General features: G+C 34.3%; 1 protein-coding gene across 4 annotated transcripts in view; it reads right to left on the bottom strand.

Annotated features, from left to right (window-relative positions):
- TLL1 (tolloid like 1) overlaps positions 1 to 17056 on the bottom strand; it is a 132356-nt gene that overhangs the window by 59208 nt on the left and 56092 nt on the right. For 3 of the 4 annotated variants that reach the window (XM_035325312.1, XM_035325313.1, XM_035325311.1), the window contains exons 3-6: positions 12934 to 13044; positions 8799 to 8879; positions 6504 to 6656; positions 4787 to 4904 (exon numbers count right to left, since the gene is read on the bottom strand). In XM_035325312.1, the coding sequence (XP_035181203.1) occupies positions 4787 to 4904; positions 6504 to 6656; positions 8799 to 8879; positions 12934 to 13044 (463 nt within the window). The remainder of the gene's footprint in view (positions 1 to 4786; positions 4905 to 6503; positions 6657 to 8798; positions 8880 to 12933; positions 13045 to 17056) is intronic. The other variant, XM_035325314.1, reaches the window with a different exon arrangement.

Below are 17056 nucleotides of genomic sequence, written 5' to 3'. Positions count from 1 at the left end.
CTAATCTCTTTAATCTTTATTGCACCAGACAGTAGTTAGAGACAGTAACTATTTATGAATCTCTAATTCCATTTAATCAGTCTAGCTGATCAATGATGGTGAGCAAAGAGAAACAAATGACAGAGAGGAAGTTAAATGACTGGAACAATACATTCTTACAAGTAATACACAGCTACTGTCAAAATGGTCTTAAATCAGTATAAAGGAAGAAAGAATCAGGTGGGGTCACAATGTTGCACTTTTAAAATATATTTTTTTCAAAAAGGCTGCATTAATACTATCTTCAGGATGTAACAATGTAAAATTACTTGCAGACCACAACATCAGCTTGCCAGGACACTCACTGCATGAAGATGTGGATTAAAAACTGCAGGACTTCATAATCATACTAGGACAGTGTATCATCACCTACATGTTACACAAAGCAAAAGTAGTTCACAAAAATTAGGAACAAAATCTCACTCAAGAAGTAGATGATTTTTCTTGGTGAAAAAAACACCTCTATCAATCACAAAACAACTCATTCCAAAGTAGATATTGGCTATGACCCAGCTTGACGTCATAGATCAATACCGTGCATGTTACTAAATGTTCTAATTCACTGTCCTGAAAGGATCTGTATGAAAGCAGAGGTAGCTACTGCTTCTTCATCTGCTCAATGGAGACAACTGTGCCAGTATTACAAACAGCCAGTCGAGTCCATTCCTCAGTTAACAGTTTCCCATCCCAATATATTAACCCCTCATTTCAATTTATGTTAATGGACCATGGCAGCTGGTAACTATCCACCAACCTGCAAGCCATGCCACCACTTGCAGAGCATCTGTGTTGACTACTGTGGGCAGGATGAGCGCCAGCTGCTAGAGTTAATAACCACTAGAGAGCATGAACCAGCCCTAATGCCAAAAATTATTTAGTAGAACTTTGAATTCTCATTCCATAAAAGTGACTGTACACCTTTTAGAGCAGGTAATCCTTCTTCAAGCTAAAGAATGCTGCAAAAGTATACCTTGGGCAATGAATATATCTATTTCACCAGCTTTAAGAACTTGCCTGTAATGTCTATTTAAGGTACTTGCAACTTCAAAAAACATTTAAACATTCAGAAGCTGTTTAGCCTACGATGTCTGGAGAAGCACATGAAAGAGATTTCATTTTTCAGAATCTCAGACAGGTTTGCAAATACCCAAACAGGAGGATACAGCAGTGACTGTAATAAGTCATCTAAAGTTTGTCATAAGAAGTACTTAAGTCTTTTGGTAGAGAACAAAAATTACCACAAAGTCAGATCAAAAGCATGCTGAAATACCAGAGCAATATGACTAATTGTTCTTTTATTTTATTTTATTTTTGCATCTCTGTATAAAAAGAAGCTTGATCTTTTACTTAGAACTATTTATTAAGAGCATGTGACTAGAGGCCATTCCACTTTACTGACTCCTTTATTGTAGCTTTGCATACAGAGAAATATACTGACTGTGTCTTCAGGCACTTTCTATCTGATAGGAGGAAACATAAGCATTAAGAAGTAATGAACAAAGAGTATTTTGAACCTGTTTACTGTATAGAGTTTTACTTGCCCCTAGTCAGCTAATTGCATAAAAGTTGATTTAACGTATATTAACTCCAATGTACACTGCCTTGGCAGAAGAATCACCAAGGCCATTATTATTACATCTTATTACAGTATTCTTATTCTCATATCTGCAGCTATTGGATACAACTATCAGTAATTACAAAAAGGTTCCCTTTAATTCATTTCCTTTAATTAAAGGGAAACGGAAGAGGGGAAAAAAAAGGGAGAGGAGGGGAGAGCCATCCAGAAGCACAAAGAGAGATAAAAGAAATTATTTTCTAATTCCCAGCAATGAGTGATGTGCAGCCACGTCCTGGGAAGCAGGGTCTCAATACGCGTAGCGGTGGTTTGGTAGGATGGATGTTTTCATAATGAGAGCCCTCCCTCTCCTTCCCCTTTCTCACCTTTTATTGCTGAGTGTGACATCATATGTTATGAAATATCCTTTTTGGTTGGTTTAGGTCATCTTCCCTAATGATGTCCCCTCCCCATTACTTGCCCACCCCTACCCTGCTGGCTCTTGTGGGGGGCATTTGAGGGAGCCCTGATGCTGTGCCATCACTGCTCAGCAATAGACAAAACATTGGTATAATACCAATGCCATTCTAGCTACAAGTACAGAGCTCAGCACTGTATGAGCTGCTGCAGGGAAAGTCAACTCCATCCCAGCCAGATCCAGCACAAAAATACTGCCCCCAACTTGCTAAATTTCTTTTGTTAAGGATATTTGAAGCAATATATTTCCAAACAGGCTGTGAAGTATTTACTTTGCAAGTTTTTTGAAACAAGTTAGACAAGCATACATTAGCAATGTCATAGGTATAGCTGCTTCCATCTTAAGGATACTTGGGTATCTGTCTGAGAGCCTTTGCAGTCCTAAGAATCTATGATAATCTAGGCTTGTATCTCATCCATTGTTGATATGCAAACTCTCAACTGTAGTAAGCTCATGTTGCTATCTCTGATAACCAGCTGCTATATTTCAAATATGCTTTTTTCATCACTGCCCTCTAGGAAGAGCTTCCCATGAACTGCTGCAAGAAGGAGCACTATGCTCCTTCAAAATAACCTTAATGTTTACACAAGCTTAATAACACTTCACTTGTTAGTGTGCTAATACTGTCATACAAGACGTCTGCAGATACTGCCACCTGAATTTCCATATATATGGCTGTATCCACTTCGTGTTTCATTAAATGTGTTATGTTTTGACTAGGTGCTCTTTGTGGCAGGGTTTATCATTTAATTTTTATTTCGGACAGTGCTAAGTACAATAAAGTTTCCCTCATCTGTGAATGTTAACTGCAAACAATAATGACACAATGTGCTAACAAACCAACACAGCAGGGTGCTATGGGAAAGAACCGAGATTAATTTCAGTGTGATTAGCCATGTGGCAGAAAGTGTTTGCAGATGGTTTGGTGTCACTTTTGTCTGTGCTCTTTCCATGGAAAATCCTGCATCAGCATTGTATACAACTGGTGAGTGCATAGTAGTTCCCATTCACCCAGAGAAGATATTCTCTTATTTATCTGGCACTTCCTACAATGGCTTATGGATTCAGAGCCCCAAGAAAGTCATTCAACTGCCCATTCTGCTTAGCCTGGCTTTTTCATCACTGGCAGACTGCTCACAGCCACACTTTCCCTTGTTCTTAATACTAAAATGTTTACAGCCTTCATCAAGTTTCCATTATTTGTGAAGTATCCACCGTTAAAACACCATTAACTGTAAAGGACAATGGCGACTTTGAAAGTACATGCTGGGTATATTCCAACCTTCTGCTTTAAATTGGTTATAATTCAGCCTTCACCCTGAAGTGATTTGATCTCATGAAGCATCTGCCAACCTAAGGGACAGTGCTTTGGATGGGGAGGTTTTCTGCAGTTTGGATCTGGACATTGAAGCTGTGGAATTTTATTTTCATGACACATTCCTTTCTACATCTCCAAGAGTAGGCAACCTTCATTATTATTCTTTGCTTCGCATTTCTCTTCCAGACGTATGTCAGTATTCCCAAAATTTATCTTACGAGTTGCATTGTTAACTAAGGAAGAACAGACATGCTGACTGAGAACAGAAGACCATTTAATTTGGCACTGTTTGTAACAGGGGTCTACAGCAGCCCTATGAACATGAAAAGCAAGTTCACAAGCACTCTCCCAGAGTACGCTCCCTGATTGCAAAGGTCTATGGCTCAGAGACCTGCCAAGGCAAAACCTAGGGGTGGATTTTATTATGCTGTTCTGCGCCTTAAGAAAAATATCAGGGGTATTTTAAGCAGACAAGTCTACATGTAATCTTATGGGCTATAATAAAGCACATTCAGGATCATACCTACAATGTAAGGAGACCCCAAAACTTTTTTTTATGACCTTATACCATAAAAATTAAAAAGTAGGCAGACAAAGTGCTCATTGATCACAAAGTCAGCAAGGTAGACAGCTGTTCACTTTGGAGCCTACATCCCAAACAGAAGCTGACTATCAGAAATGTAGTATTTCCCCAGGTAGTGAGTCTGGGAAACTTGAAAAAACAAAAATGGTGCCTACAGGCAGCTCACTGACTGCTGTATTAATTTAAGATTTCTGAGTGCAATAAACAAACATAGTTGACTTAGGCATTTGTGAGCAGAAATATTTGAGGAAGGAGAGCACTGATTGCTGGAAAGCTACACTAATGAATGATATAACCTGGTTTGTTCGTAGAAGAAGGAATGTGCAAAAAGGTCATGAATGTATGGATTGAACAAATCTGGGCAAGGACAGTCAATACAACAGAAGAGTTAAAATTACAATTAAGTACAATTAAGCTGGAAAAAGAAAAAGTAATAAATGTTCATAGTTAATTCATCAGTGAACATGTGATATGCAGAAAAGCTACAATTAAACAAAGACATAAACAATAATCCGGAAACAACTTTAGAACAAGATACGAAAAAAAAAGTATGACAGAAAGCCAAACATAAAAATTTCTTCTACGCATAGCTAGCAAGATAGTTTTATCTAAAAAATCTGAAAGGCATAACTTTAAAATGCTACAGTAACTGTTTTCAATTAATCTGCAGCCACACAGAACACATATATCATTTAAATGAAGTAACTTGTCTATTCACTTTCCTGTGAAGTATATATATTTACTTATAAATGCAAAGCTGAGAAACATGGCCAAACACTGAAAGTGTATTGGTTAACATGCATATGCACTTACCCACATGGCCTATATGTAAATACAATATAACTTTCTTCATCACTTCGTTCAATAAACGTAACACACGTGTACTTCTCCCAGTGCCGCATAGCCTGTTTGAACATGGCACGCTGGGTACCTGAAAGAATGGCATGACATGAAATAATATACTTTTCTAACTGCTTATTGTTCCTTAAAGCCAGATTTTAATATTAAGAATATAATCCTGGAGGGAGTTACTAGATCATAAGCTGTGTGTCCCAGTAGTCCCATATACTGCCAACCTTCAGTTAAAGGGATATTCGGACCATCAGTTTGCCATAACATATCTGCCTGCAAGGGGAAAGCTACTGCCTGAAACACTCCAGCAAACAGAAAATCTGCAATAAAAAGCACAGCTATGTTACTCTAGAGGAAGACAACAGAAGAAATCTAGTGTTGCTTTGCATTAGCATAATATTTACCAAGAATTTTCCCACATGAAATTACCAAGTGGACAAAAAATTAAAAATAAATAAATAAATAAATAAATCCCTAGTTCCTATCTATCTAGCCAGAAAAATAAAGGAGTGGATAAATTCCTATAGACTTCAAATCTAGAGACCAATTTATCTGAAGCCACGTAAACAGGCACACCAACCAAGGCATCTGAATTTTATAATGAGCAGTGATCAATATCCACTTCTTTACATTCAAGCCTTTCAGAATTTGAAATTCAGAAAAAGCTTTAAATTAAAAAAAAAAAAGACAAGATCTAGAATTTTATAAAAATAGTGAGTTCAAATCATGTCAGGATCCTAAGAATTAAAGGCTATTTCATCCTATATTGCCCTTTTCTTTTATCTTTAAGCAATGTTTGACAACCTTTAGGATTTATCTGTTATTATGAAAAAGGTAAGATGTTTTACAGGTACATTTTTTTAGTTTACTACCATTATTACAAAAATTGGTAATCCTAAAGCAAAGGTCACATACTGTGCAAATACCCACACTTAAAATTTTACTGTAGCAGTTGGTTTAGAAAGAAGGTCTCTGGTTTCTCTGTATACACATGCACACAGTGTATGAGGACTTGAGTGTTTCTTTTGGCTTCCTGCATTATTGTGCATAATAAGATGTTACTGCATATCTTTTCTCATCCATTTTCCTTTTCTCTCTCTTTTTGCTTTATATTACCTCTTATCGCCACACTGATTCTGATGCATTTACATTTCTCAGGGAAAGCAAATGTTTATTTTTTTTCTACAGTTTTCTACTAAGAATTATATGCATTGATGTCAGTCTTTTCTTTTGTTATATATAATGTTTGTGTACCCATCTGAAAACCAAACTGAGGAATTACAAAACACATTTGAATGAGTTTGTTGAGTCAAATCAGTTTAGCTAAGTACACGTTACACCATTTAAATCTGTTTTATTCTTAAACTTAATATCCTACTTTTATATATATATCTATAACAGTTTTCATAACATTGTTATGTATGCTCTTGAAAACAAACATGTAAAATTAGTAAGACAAAGAGCCTTCCCTCTCTGTAACACACTTGTATAGTTTTATTACATAGCTTGCCTTTGGGAATAATTTTTAAGTGTGACTAATGTTTTCAAAACAGACATACTGCAGGCCTGATCCAACAGAAATTTTTCTACTGATTTCATAGTATGACTTTCTTTAAAATAAAATATATCTTAAAAAAAAAATCCTATTCTTTCTCTTTATAGAAAGAACAAAGCTTACCAGTGAAATTTCCACCTATTACATATGGGATGACACCCCCTGGCCATATTCTTTCTGTTCGTGACGTGGCAGCTCTGGGAAATCGGTTCTTCTCATTTTTCCCTGAGAATTTTGCAGTAGTCCTTCCTTTAGATGTATTATTTTGCTCAAAGCCTGTAATGGTAATTAAAACACTGAATGAGAAGAGGGAGAAAGGGAGAAAGGGAGAAAGTGAACCTTTATTGTCTAGAAAGTCAAAGTCAAATTATTTCTCTATGTCCTTTAAAAGTAGGATGCTGCTGTTATGCAGTAGTCTATCATTACTGATTTATTGGAAATGCTTGAAATGGAGAGGCTAAATCTTCATTTTTTTGTACAGTATCAATGTGCACATAAACTTATCAATTTAGACATATTGTCTTCATAATTACATCCAAATTTTCTCATTTAGTCAAAAAGAAAAATCCTTTTTTTTAAAAAAAAAAAAGTAAATATGTTTTTTCCAGCTTTGAACAGATCCAAAGTAATCACATTTACAGTCCCTTTCATTTTTATTCCAGGATCTGGAATAATAAAGAGCATAGCCAGCCTTAGAGCAATGGACAGGAAGAGGTCCTTAAAGTATTAGATTGACTTTTATTATCATGAATTATCAGGAAATATAGATAAATTATTTGCAAAGCAGGTTGCAAACATGGAAAAAGTCAGAGGTCATTTCCACATCTGATCTCCATTACCTGTGCCTATTGCTAGTAGACACAACATTTTCAGATGAAAATGTGACTTCCAGTTTCATAATAACCATACAACACTGCACGATGCCAATACACATCTTTCACAAATGAGCTTTTGGATTCCTATGGATAAGTATTACTCATGGTTGGAATTTGGAAGACCAAAAAAATGAGTACTATTTTGAGATCCTTCCACCATCTTTCCCATTACAGGTAAATCTCTCTCAAATCAGCTGAAACTTCTGTGACAACAGAAGAGGATCAGAATAGCTATACAAGGACTTGCACACCTTAATAAGGACAAATGTATTCTTCTGAAGCAATTTTAAAGTCAGTATGGATATGAGGGAAGCTGATTAAAATGGATCACTTGAAAGGTAGCCAACAAGCCCTACTCAGTGGGATTGAATTGTTGCTCCTCATGGAACAGTACACCTTCCCTCTGTTATACCAGTTCAACTTAAGTGTTACTGGGTACATCAGGCTGCACTATAAGGACCATGGAGGACTACAGGGCAGGATCAAGGTACAGTGCATTGGAATAGCTCCAAGTCTGGGAGCAGCCAAAGAACAAAAGGGAAGTTACATCATATACAGCATAGGGAGAAAGTTCTTCATACACGAGAAAAGTCTAACTTTATAACAATTAACACAACATATAATTTATATCAGAAATTATATAGAAAGTAGCAGGGTTAAAAAAAAAAAAGCATACACACAGGTGAAGCAAATAACTTTCCCTTGCATTAAAAAAGTATGTAAATGAGAATTTCACTATTGTTTACAACACAGATAGAAACTTCAGCAGAAGAAAATTCATTATTGAATCATCTGACACATTAAGATATATGTTCTATGATTTAAAATTCTTATCAAGTTTCTTTTGAGCTACAAGTAGTATGAAATTTCTTCCAAATTCTTATAAAAGATGACAAGCACTTATGCAATACTAAAATATCATATAAATGATTAAGTTTATATATAAGAACACATCTGTAAAGGCAGTTACAGTTTTACATATTTTCCTTTTTGAGGTTGAGGTATCATGACATTAAATTGACATATCCTAACACCAAATATGGTGAATGAACTTGACCAGTATAAATGATTTCACTGACTTTGCATGCTGAATTCAACTACATTCATACTGACAAAAGTATGATGTGTTTGTTCAGCATAACACAACTTAAGTGCTTCAAATATTGTGTGATTCATCACAATGCCCCACCTGGATCCAGAAAAAATACAATGAAATTAGCAGCTATGCAGCATAGCCTACCTGTACTGAGCAGACATTGTATTGATATCATTTAAGCTTATAAATGTGAAGATAAATATACTAAGCAGCTAAGGAATTTTTAATAAGAGATGCAAAAATACATATTTTAGCTTCCAGATCTGATACCGGAAATGGACATCTAAGAAACACAATGAGGAGCTAATCTCTTCGTTACTATTCTTGTACTACTTAAAGTTTGTTTATGCCAATAGTAATACAAAGAGGCTTTAAAATATTAATATTAATATATATATATAATTATTATCACATCAGGTAACCTGCTAATTTAAACAGTGAAAATACCAGAGCCAAATCTTCGTATCCTGTCTATGAGCTGATAGAGGGCACCTCGTTTTTTTGACATTCCATGCTCCCCAAAGCCACCTTTAAAAGAAAAAAAAAAAAATTACAAAAATTAAGAACATGGAATCCTACACCTACAGCAATTATATAACCAGATGAGATTAGTAAATATCCTGTAAGAACTTCAACGTGTCTTTAAGGAAGTTTAACATACTTCAGTGACTCGCATACAAATTCTTCAAGTATTCTTGACAATGAAACAAAAAGACATTTTTAGCTGAAAAATTTTCTAATATGCATTCCAGAATGTAAGCCAGCATGTCTTTGTTATTCAGACAAGTCATGACAATTACATCATTTAATTATTATTTGAAGCTTTTTTCTTCGCGGTGACCTTGACATCCTCTGAGCTATATTGATTGACAGCTAAAAGCCCTACTCTCACAAAAATTTCCTGAATGCACGCCACAATCAAGGCATTTCAGGGGAAGGGAAAGAGTAAAAGGAAACATCTAAAGTTTCACCAGAAACAACACAAAACAGAAAAAAAAAAAAAAATGATAATTTATTGTGGCTGATTTTAGCATGAAAGTCGTAGCTTCTTTGTCAACATACAAATGAATATGCGATGCACTCTAAAGGCTTTGAAATATCTCATGGTGGTGTGTATTACAATAAGGCCTCACAGGCATATATGTCTGTTATTTTAATAATCAATAAACAAGAAAAAATAAGCTAGTAAATTGTTGATCCTATCATGTATCGTGTTTTTTTCAGAAATGTACCATATTTCTAGGTTTAGTGTGTACATTTAATGCATGGCACATACTGCCTTCACATCTGATTCCTTTGTGGTTACAAGTGGCTTTGAAAAAGCCGTAAGCCTGATAACTCCACACTAACCAATAAATCATGAGAATTGTTCAGAAGGTATGGTGATTTTTAGAAGTTTGTAGTAAGTCATATTTTAAGATTCAATATCTGTCATAGGACAAGAGAATTTTCAAATTACTTGTACAACAGCAAAAGTAAAATAGAAATGAAAGAACCAGCGAAACCTCCAGCCACCAGAGCAAGACCTTTCTCAATTTCCCATTAAAAAATAAATAAATAAATAAATCAGTATGTATGTGGAAAATATATTTACTAAATTGCAACTTGAAATCATTCCATATAAGGCAAGTGAGCTCATGCGTCTGCTCAGTAAGTAACAATGTTCCTAATTATTTGGATTATACTGTCACATAGTTGCTTGCTCCCTTGAGAAAAATTTTCCAAATTTTTTAAACATTTTAGATAGATGAGGTAATAGTTCAACACATTCCTTCCCAACGAGTTATATGGTTAACTATAATATACACTACAGAGACTGTAATAATTCCATTGCTTGTATCAATCATTATTAACGTAAATGTCTCTGATGCTAACATTCATATCACAGAAAGGCAGATAGCTAGATTCAAAACACATATAAAATAAATATCCCTAAAATCCAGCAACTTTTCAGACATAACAGGAATAAAAAACAAACAAACAAAAATATTATTTACTGAATGAAACAGCCTGTGTAATCCATTTCATGAAAAACTAAATATGAAAATGTATCTCACTTAACTAATCTGGCCTGTATGAATAATCTACAGCCTTGCCAAACCAAAGTCTGAAAAAATTGTCTATAAATAAATAAATCTCTTTCGCTGCATCTTCTTCATCATACTTCAGGTAGGAGCAGAAGGATACTCTTGGCAATTTGCATTCACACACAGCAATTTTATCAGTTTTGCTGGTTTTTTTGTTTGTTTTTTTTTTTTTCCATTTATAATCATTTTGTGCAGCGTTGGATAAAACAGAAACAAACAAAAAACAAACAAAAAAAAAAGACAAAGCCACACTGAGAAGCTCACAAAGTATCTGGTCCTGCAAATACATGCAGACAATCCTCACCAAAATAAGCAGTCACAAAATGTGAATCAGAGCCTGTGAGCTCACTACTTCAAATTAGTTATTCCACTGAAAAATGCAACTCCATCTTGACAGTTTATACCCACGTACTTAACCTTTCTACCTGATGTTATCTATATTTTTGAAGTTCAACAGCAGAACAACAAAGTAGAAGCATAAAGTGCTCAGAAATCAATCATGTAATTTTCACTGTATTTGTAAGGAAGGCACACTATTAATTTGTTTTCTATTGAACCACTATTTCACCTACCTTTTCCAGTTGTTACCTAATATTAATTAGCTAGTTGTTGGTAATTTCTTTTATTGAGAATTAAAGGGGAAAAAAAGGGCACACTATACTGTGCAGTTTGCAAAAACTGGCCAACTTATATATCAAAATGTGATAAACTTAGGAAAGAAATACATATATGAAATTTAAAACAAGACTTCTCCAATTCTGTTTTAGAAAAATCAAAATTGTAGATTGTTCATTGAGAACCAGTACCAAAACATTAACTTCAGCAGTTTGTTCTCAAAAGTCCATTTCTAATGATTGTCTCAGTTGTATTGATTCCCTTTGTGCAATAAGGGTAGACAAATGTGTTCCAAATGCATTGGTAATCCTCAGTAGGATGAGTCAGTATCCTGAATAGGATACTGCAACAGGCAAAGATAATGCACAAATCTCAAGACAGATAAGGAAAGAAAGTTGAATAATAGAACATATAAACATAGCTGTTACAGGGAAAAAACAAAAAAATCTATATTCTTTCTGTGGCAATTGAAAAAAAATATTTTTTCAGTTAAAAAGAAAGAATAGAAAAATAAAAAGGAAAGAAAGGAAAGTCGGCAGGCCAAAGAAATCCCTTGACTGCATCCATTTTAAGGGGAAATGAATGCTGTCTATGCTGTCTACATTGTCTGCAAAAATGGGGCCTGAAGTACTTCCAAAGTCCATTAAAAATATTTGTTTGAGGTGAAGTGGGAGAAGGAAACCCCTGGCTCTAATGACTTTTTAATATTCAGCCTTAATCTAGACAAGATCAGAGATGATCCTAGCTTAAAGAAACAAGTGGTTTCAAAGGGAGATAAAATAAATTTTCAAGTTATTATAACAACAATCTAATCACAGACTCTAACTACAAGAAAATACAAAATACACCATATATATATATATTTATCAATAGTTAAAGATTAAACTGAAAAATGCTTTTGTCTGAAAAAATCATTTCTGATCATTCCTCAAAATGATCCTTATTTTCACATGCTAGCAATCATCAAGTTAATATTAGCTGAGTTCAGCAACAAATAGACCATGCCTAATAGAAAATAAACTTCAGAAATCCATTTATGCATTTTCTACTATGCATAAATATTCTCTTTCACACCTTCCCACTAGAATTTTTTTGGTACCATATCCTGAAAGTTTACACGTTCTCAGTCATGAGTTTACAAATCACAGCCTGAAAGAATGTATATTTTTAAACGCTAAGTAGACATCTATTTACACATGGACTATGTTTTCACATACATGTATACATATATATTTACACAGGAATAATATATCTTTATCTATCTGTCTCAAAAACCAAATGCCTTTGTTTCAATGTCTGGCACTAATGCACGGTATGTGACAAATTTACATTCCAATTCAAATTCTAGCAAGGATAAAAATAGTCTTGTGCATCTTCTAGATCGATGTGCAGATCTGGATTAAACAACAACAGAGGAAAAAAAAAAAAGAGCAAACGGAGGTGTTGTAATTCAAGAATCCCAGTCTCGCCTCCAGGATTCCACGTTTTCTCCACAGGGCATCTCAGCTCTGCTATCGGGAACTTGCAGAGCTGAAAGCAATGCTTTGTACAGCTTCCTTTCCCACATGACCACCTGCAGAGAGGACTGGCAGAGAGGTTCCTCCCAGATCTGCTCTTTGGCTCTACAAGTTTTTTTTGTTGTTGTTTGGTTTTGTTTCTGTTTGTTTGTTTTAATCAGAAATGTAGAAATAAAATTTAAATTTGAGCTTTTCCCTTTGCTTCACTTAAACAAGTTTGTACTACTTGTTGAATATCTTTTTAAACTGTAAACTAACATTATCCATAAAGTTTTACTGACTTTCTGACTTAAAACAGAGATCAACTATATGCATAAGTAAATAAGTGAAAAATAAGTTAAAAGCAAGTCTGAAATATCATACCTGTGTTATGGCCAAGTCTTTCGTTGGAGTGCTGCGTAAGGTCAATTGTCCTGTCAATTTGAAAGATTTTTAAGTCTTCATCATCTAAGGCAATATCTCCCCAAAAGACAGCTTTAAATAAAAAAGAGCTCAATTTAATTAAAGAATTTATTTTGACATTAGAACCAATCTGAAGACTATAATGCCATATTACAACCCTTTGGGAAATATATGACAAATATACATTTATATGACATACATTTGCTTACTGATCTATATTTTTATACAAAGAAATAAATCTAAGGAAAGCAAAATAATCTGTTGCACTATTCTCCTGAATTTATATAGGCTTTTTAAGTTCTTTAAACATTGTATTAAATATTGCAATCATATAAATCTAACAATCAATTAACAACATTGCAATCATATAAATCTAACAATCAATTAACAAACTTTCAGCATATCTGCATGTAAATACAACAGAGGAGACTAAAAAGCTCTGAAAGATGTTAACTTTTGAAGTATAAAGTCAAAAATATACAGTACTGATAGAATACAATCTTTTCTTTCTTCATCCCTTCCTAAGGCTTTTGGTGCATTTCTTCTCTCTTTTCCTGTTCTGTTTAAGACTCATTTTTTTCTGTTTGACTTTTTTTAAATTCAATTCATCTTCCCTAAGCTGCCATCACAACTCAGTGAGTTGAGATATAGGCAAGAGTTCATGATCAAGACCTTTAGTCTTCCATTTCTGACTATTGTCAGAAACCATGAGCTTTTAACCTCAAATCTCCCTGCCAACTCAAACTTATCATTAGAGATGGACTCAGCAAGCCATCCTCCTCTGGTGTGAAGGAATTCAACAGAGCATTACCAAATAATATGAGCTGAAGTGATTATTATCTTTATCCAAATTCTTCCTTCTCCCTCTCTTCACTGCTTCTGTAGACATCTATTATTTTTCCCCTCAGAATCACAAAGCCTCTGGGATCAAGACTGGTGTCATGTTCAAATCTCAGACCAATTTCTCCTGTCCAGGTAGACATCACTATCTCTGTTTGGTTGTTTGTTAAACAGTTCCATAGCAAGTTGCGTTCTTAGCTTTCTTAAGGAGTTTGTCCAAAGTCCAGCTATTACCAAATTACTCTCTTACGTCTACTTCCATTCAAACATCCTAAACATTCTTTTTCTGTCATTTGTTCTTTTATCAAATTATAGAGACCATTTATCAGATAGTATTTTCATTATATTCCCATTAGTGCAGAATTTATCTTTTTAATCAAATCCATATCTAAAAAGTCATCTTCTTGATTTTCCTGTTACTTTTTTTGAATTCAAGACAATTAGGATAAATGATTTTGAAAATGTCTTTGGTCTGCCTTGTAAAATATCTTTAAGAAAAAAAAAAAAAAAATAGAGCAACTATACAGAGTTCAAAAGTGAAAATGAACCTTTGCAATTAAAAACATAACCATCTTCTAAATAGGAGCATTTTCACTTATTAAATATTTGCATAAAAAGACATCATGTTCCCTAGAAACAGCAAGCATTTCAGACCTTCTGAAACTGTCCAGTCACTTCTCATACATTTGTAAACACACTCTTTCCAAGGGTCCCTATTTCCCTTGTACACATTGAGCACATCCATCCACTGCCTAGCCTACCCACCAGTAATGGTCTTTACCATCAGGTCAAAAGACATAGCTAGTGGCAGCTCTAAGTGTCTTTTTCCTTGAACTTTCTAAGGAAAAAATAAAATAAAATCTCAAATTGTCTGAGTTTTGAACAGTGAGAAGAGAAAGTTTCCACCTGACTCTTGTGTTAAATATTATTTATTATTTCTATTATAACCATCTTCTAGATATTTCTCTTGGATGTCATTCACAATACGGGCCACTGTATAGCACAAAGACCACAAATTTTGATACACTGTACAAAAAAAAAGGTCAAAAAAAAAAAAAAAAAAGAGGAAGCAGCTATTAACATTACACTTTAAAAAGACATGACATGCTTTAACAGAGGTTACACAGGTTGACCAAACCAAACCTGAGGATGCGCTAATAATTAATAGCAATCCCATTTATTCTTTCCTGGTTGCACTGAGTTAACAAAACAAAGGTTCTGAATTAGCAAAAGTTGAAAAAAATAACTCACTGACAGATCCATATTAGCAGAAATCATTTTGGTTTCAGTATATAATAGTGTTATATAAACACAAAATAAAAACTCAAGGCAAATTGAGCATTAAAAAAGTGTACAATGATTTGGTTGAAAATATACCGTCTAGTTCTGATGATCCATCTTTTGCACTTCATTGTAGTAATATTCACCTTGCCATGAAAATACAACTAGAGAAGACTCAAGCCCTATAAATTTGTCTGACAAATGCATTAAATTGGCTTGCACAGATACAAAAATCAAACAAAAAACTTACTGCTCAAGAAAGGTACAATAACTGTTTGCTGAGTTAGAACAGAAAACAAAGCTATGCTATTTTTGTTAAACATCTGGACTGCTGGTTAGAGTTGTTCTTGACTAGCAACCAAGTACAAGCTGAAGTTTAATAATAATATAATCATAGTAATATAACAATAAGTGCTGATGCAAATGTAGATGAGTAATCTTCGTGACCAATAACAACTAGGTTCTCTGATATATGAGCAAAATATTTGTAAACATTTAAGAAAGAAACATATGCAATTGTCTGTTTGTTCAATAGAATAATAGGATGCTTTCTTCAGGCAGGTGTTATTTGACACAAAATAATTCTGTTTAGCAGGTCACAGGGCAAGAGGTAGAAACCTGGAGAGAACTCATTTGACTTCAAGAAATTAATAACTTCCTCTTTACTTTTATTTAAATAAATCTGTGATTTTCTGAACTAATTTCAGGGCAACTGGGAAAAAGACATCTATAGAAAGACAAACAGCTGACTGGGTTCTATTTAATTTAATTCCATCATGAAAAATTAGAAATGGAGACATAAAGGAAGCTGATAACTGCTTTTTAAAAATACACATTTTTCCAATGAAAAGTCTGCATTTCTTCCTTCAACCAAGCCTGAAGCAGAAACCCACATGAACTTTTAAAAACTAAAACAAACAAAAATAATAAAAAACACATTCCCATAACTGTTAAAACTATCCTTTCACACTGTCTGTGTGTCACAGTACTTTGTAACTAGAGAGGATTGTATTTGTATCTCCTGCCTTAAAATTTTTATGGCCTGAAACTATCTGAAGAAGTTGCTTTGTGTACTTCATCTTGCTGCACACCAATCTGAACCTTATGGAAAGCAAGCAGAGGATTGTTTGGGTATGCAAGGCATGTTGAAGAATGTGCTAAGAGCAAGTTAAGGTTAAGAGTTTTATTGGCTCCCTTTAAAAAACTTCTGCCAGAATTGATATGTTCAACTACACACCTCTCTTGTTCTTCAAAGATACTTCATTCATAAGTTTGCTTCAAAAAATTAACAAGAATAAGAGATTTTGCTTAACACACTAAAAAATAAAAATTGAAATTTCAAAATGATCCAGACAGAACTTAAAGTTGCTACCTGTTTCAGATTTCTTTACATTCTCTCTTATCATCTATATAGTGACCAGGAAAATTTGATCTGCAACATGCAAACTTCAGAAAATCTGTTGAAAACTACAAAATCTGAAGCAAGTATGTAATAAAGATAGATAGATAATTATACTAAATGTTATTTAATGCAACGTTCCTTTCTGTTTTTTGGTTCCCCTTTTTTTTTTTTTGGGGGGGGGGGGGAAGAGGGGAGAAGGGGAGATGTTTTGGTTGTATTTTATACAGGCAATACACATTGTGCATTTAGACAAATTCAACTGACGAAGAGGACACACGCATTGCTTTCAGAAAGAGAACACAGACTGTTTAACCATAAAAGTACATTTTTCTGTAACATCAAAAAAAGATTATGCACATACATACATCCTGCTAATACATACTCTTCACCTATAGACGCAATTCTGATTTCACACAACTCAAAGCACTCAGCCAAACACCACCTTCAAAAAGGACTGACTAAATTACAAGACAAAAGTCTGCCATGCAAAGCAGTTAAGCTTGCTACATGCAAACAATTGCCTCACCAGAATGAAAACAAACAGGAAAATAAGTATCTTAT

This window comes from Oxyura jamaicensis, chromosome 4, assembly GCF_011077185.1.
Source record: "Oxyura jamaicensis isolate SHBP4307 breed ruddy duck chromosome 4, BPBGC_Ojam_1.0, whole genome shotgun sequence".
Classification (NCBI taxonomy): domain Eukaryota; kingdom Metazoa; phylum Chordata; class Aves; order Anseriformes; family Anatidae; genus Oxyura; species Oxyura jamaicensis.
Note: the sequence above shows the minus strand (reverse complement) of the source record. Positions and strands in the feature narration are given on the sequence as shown.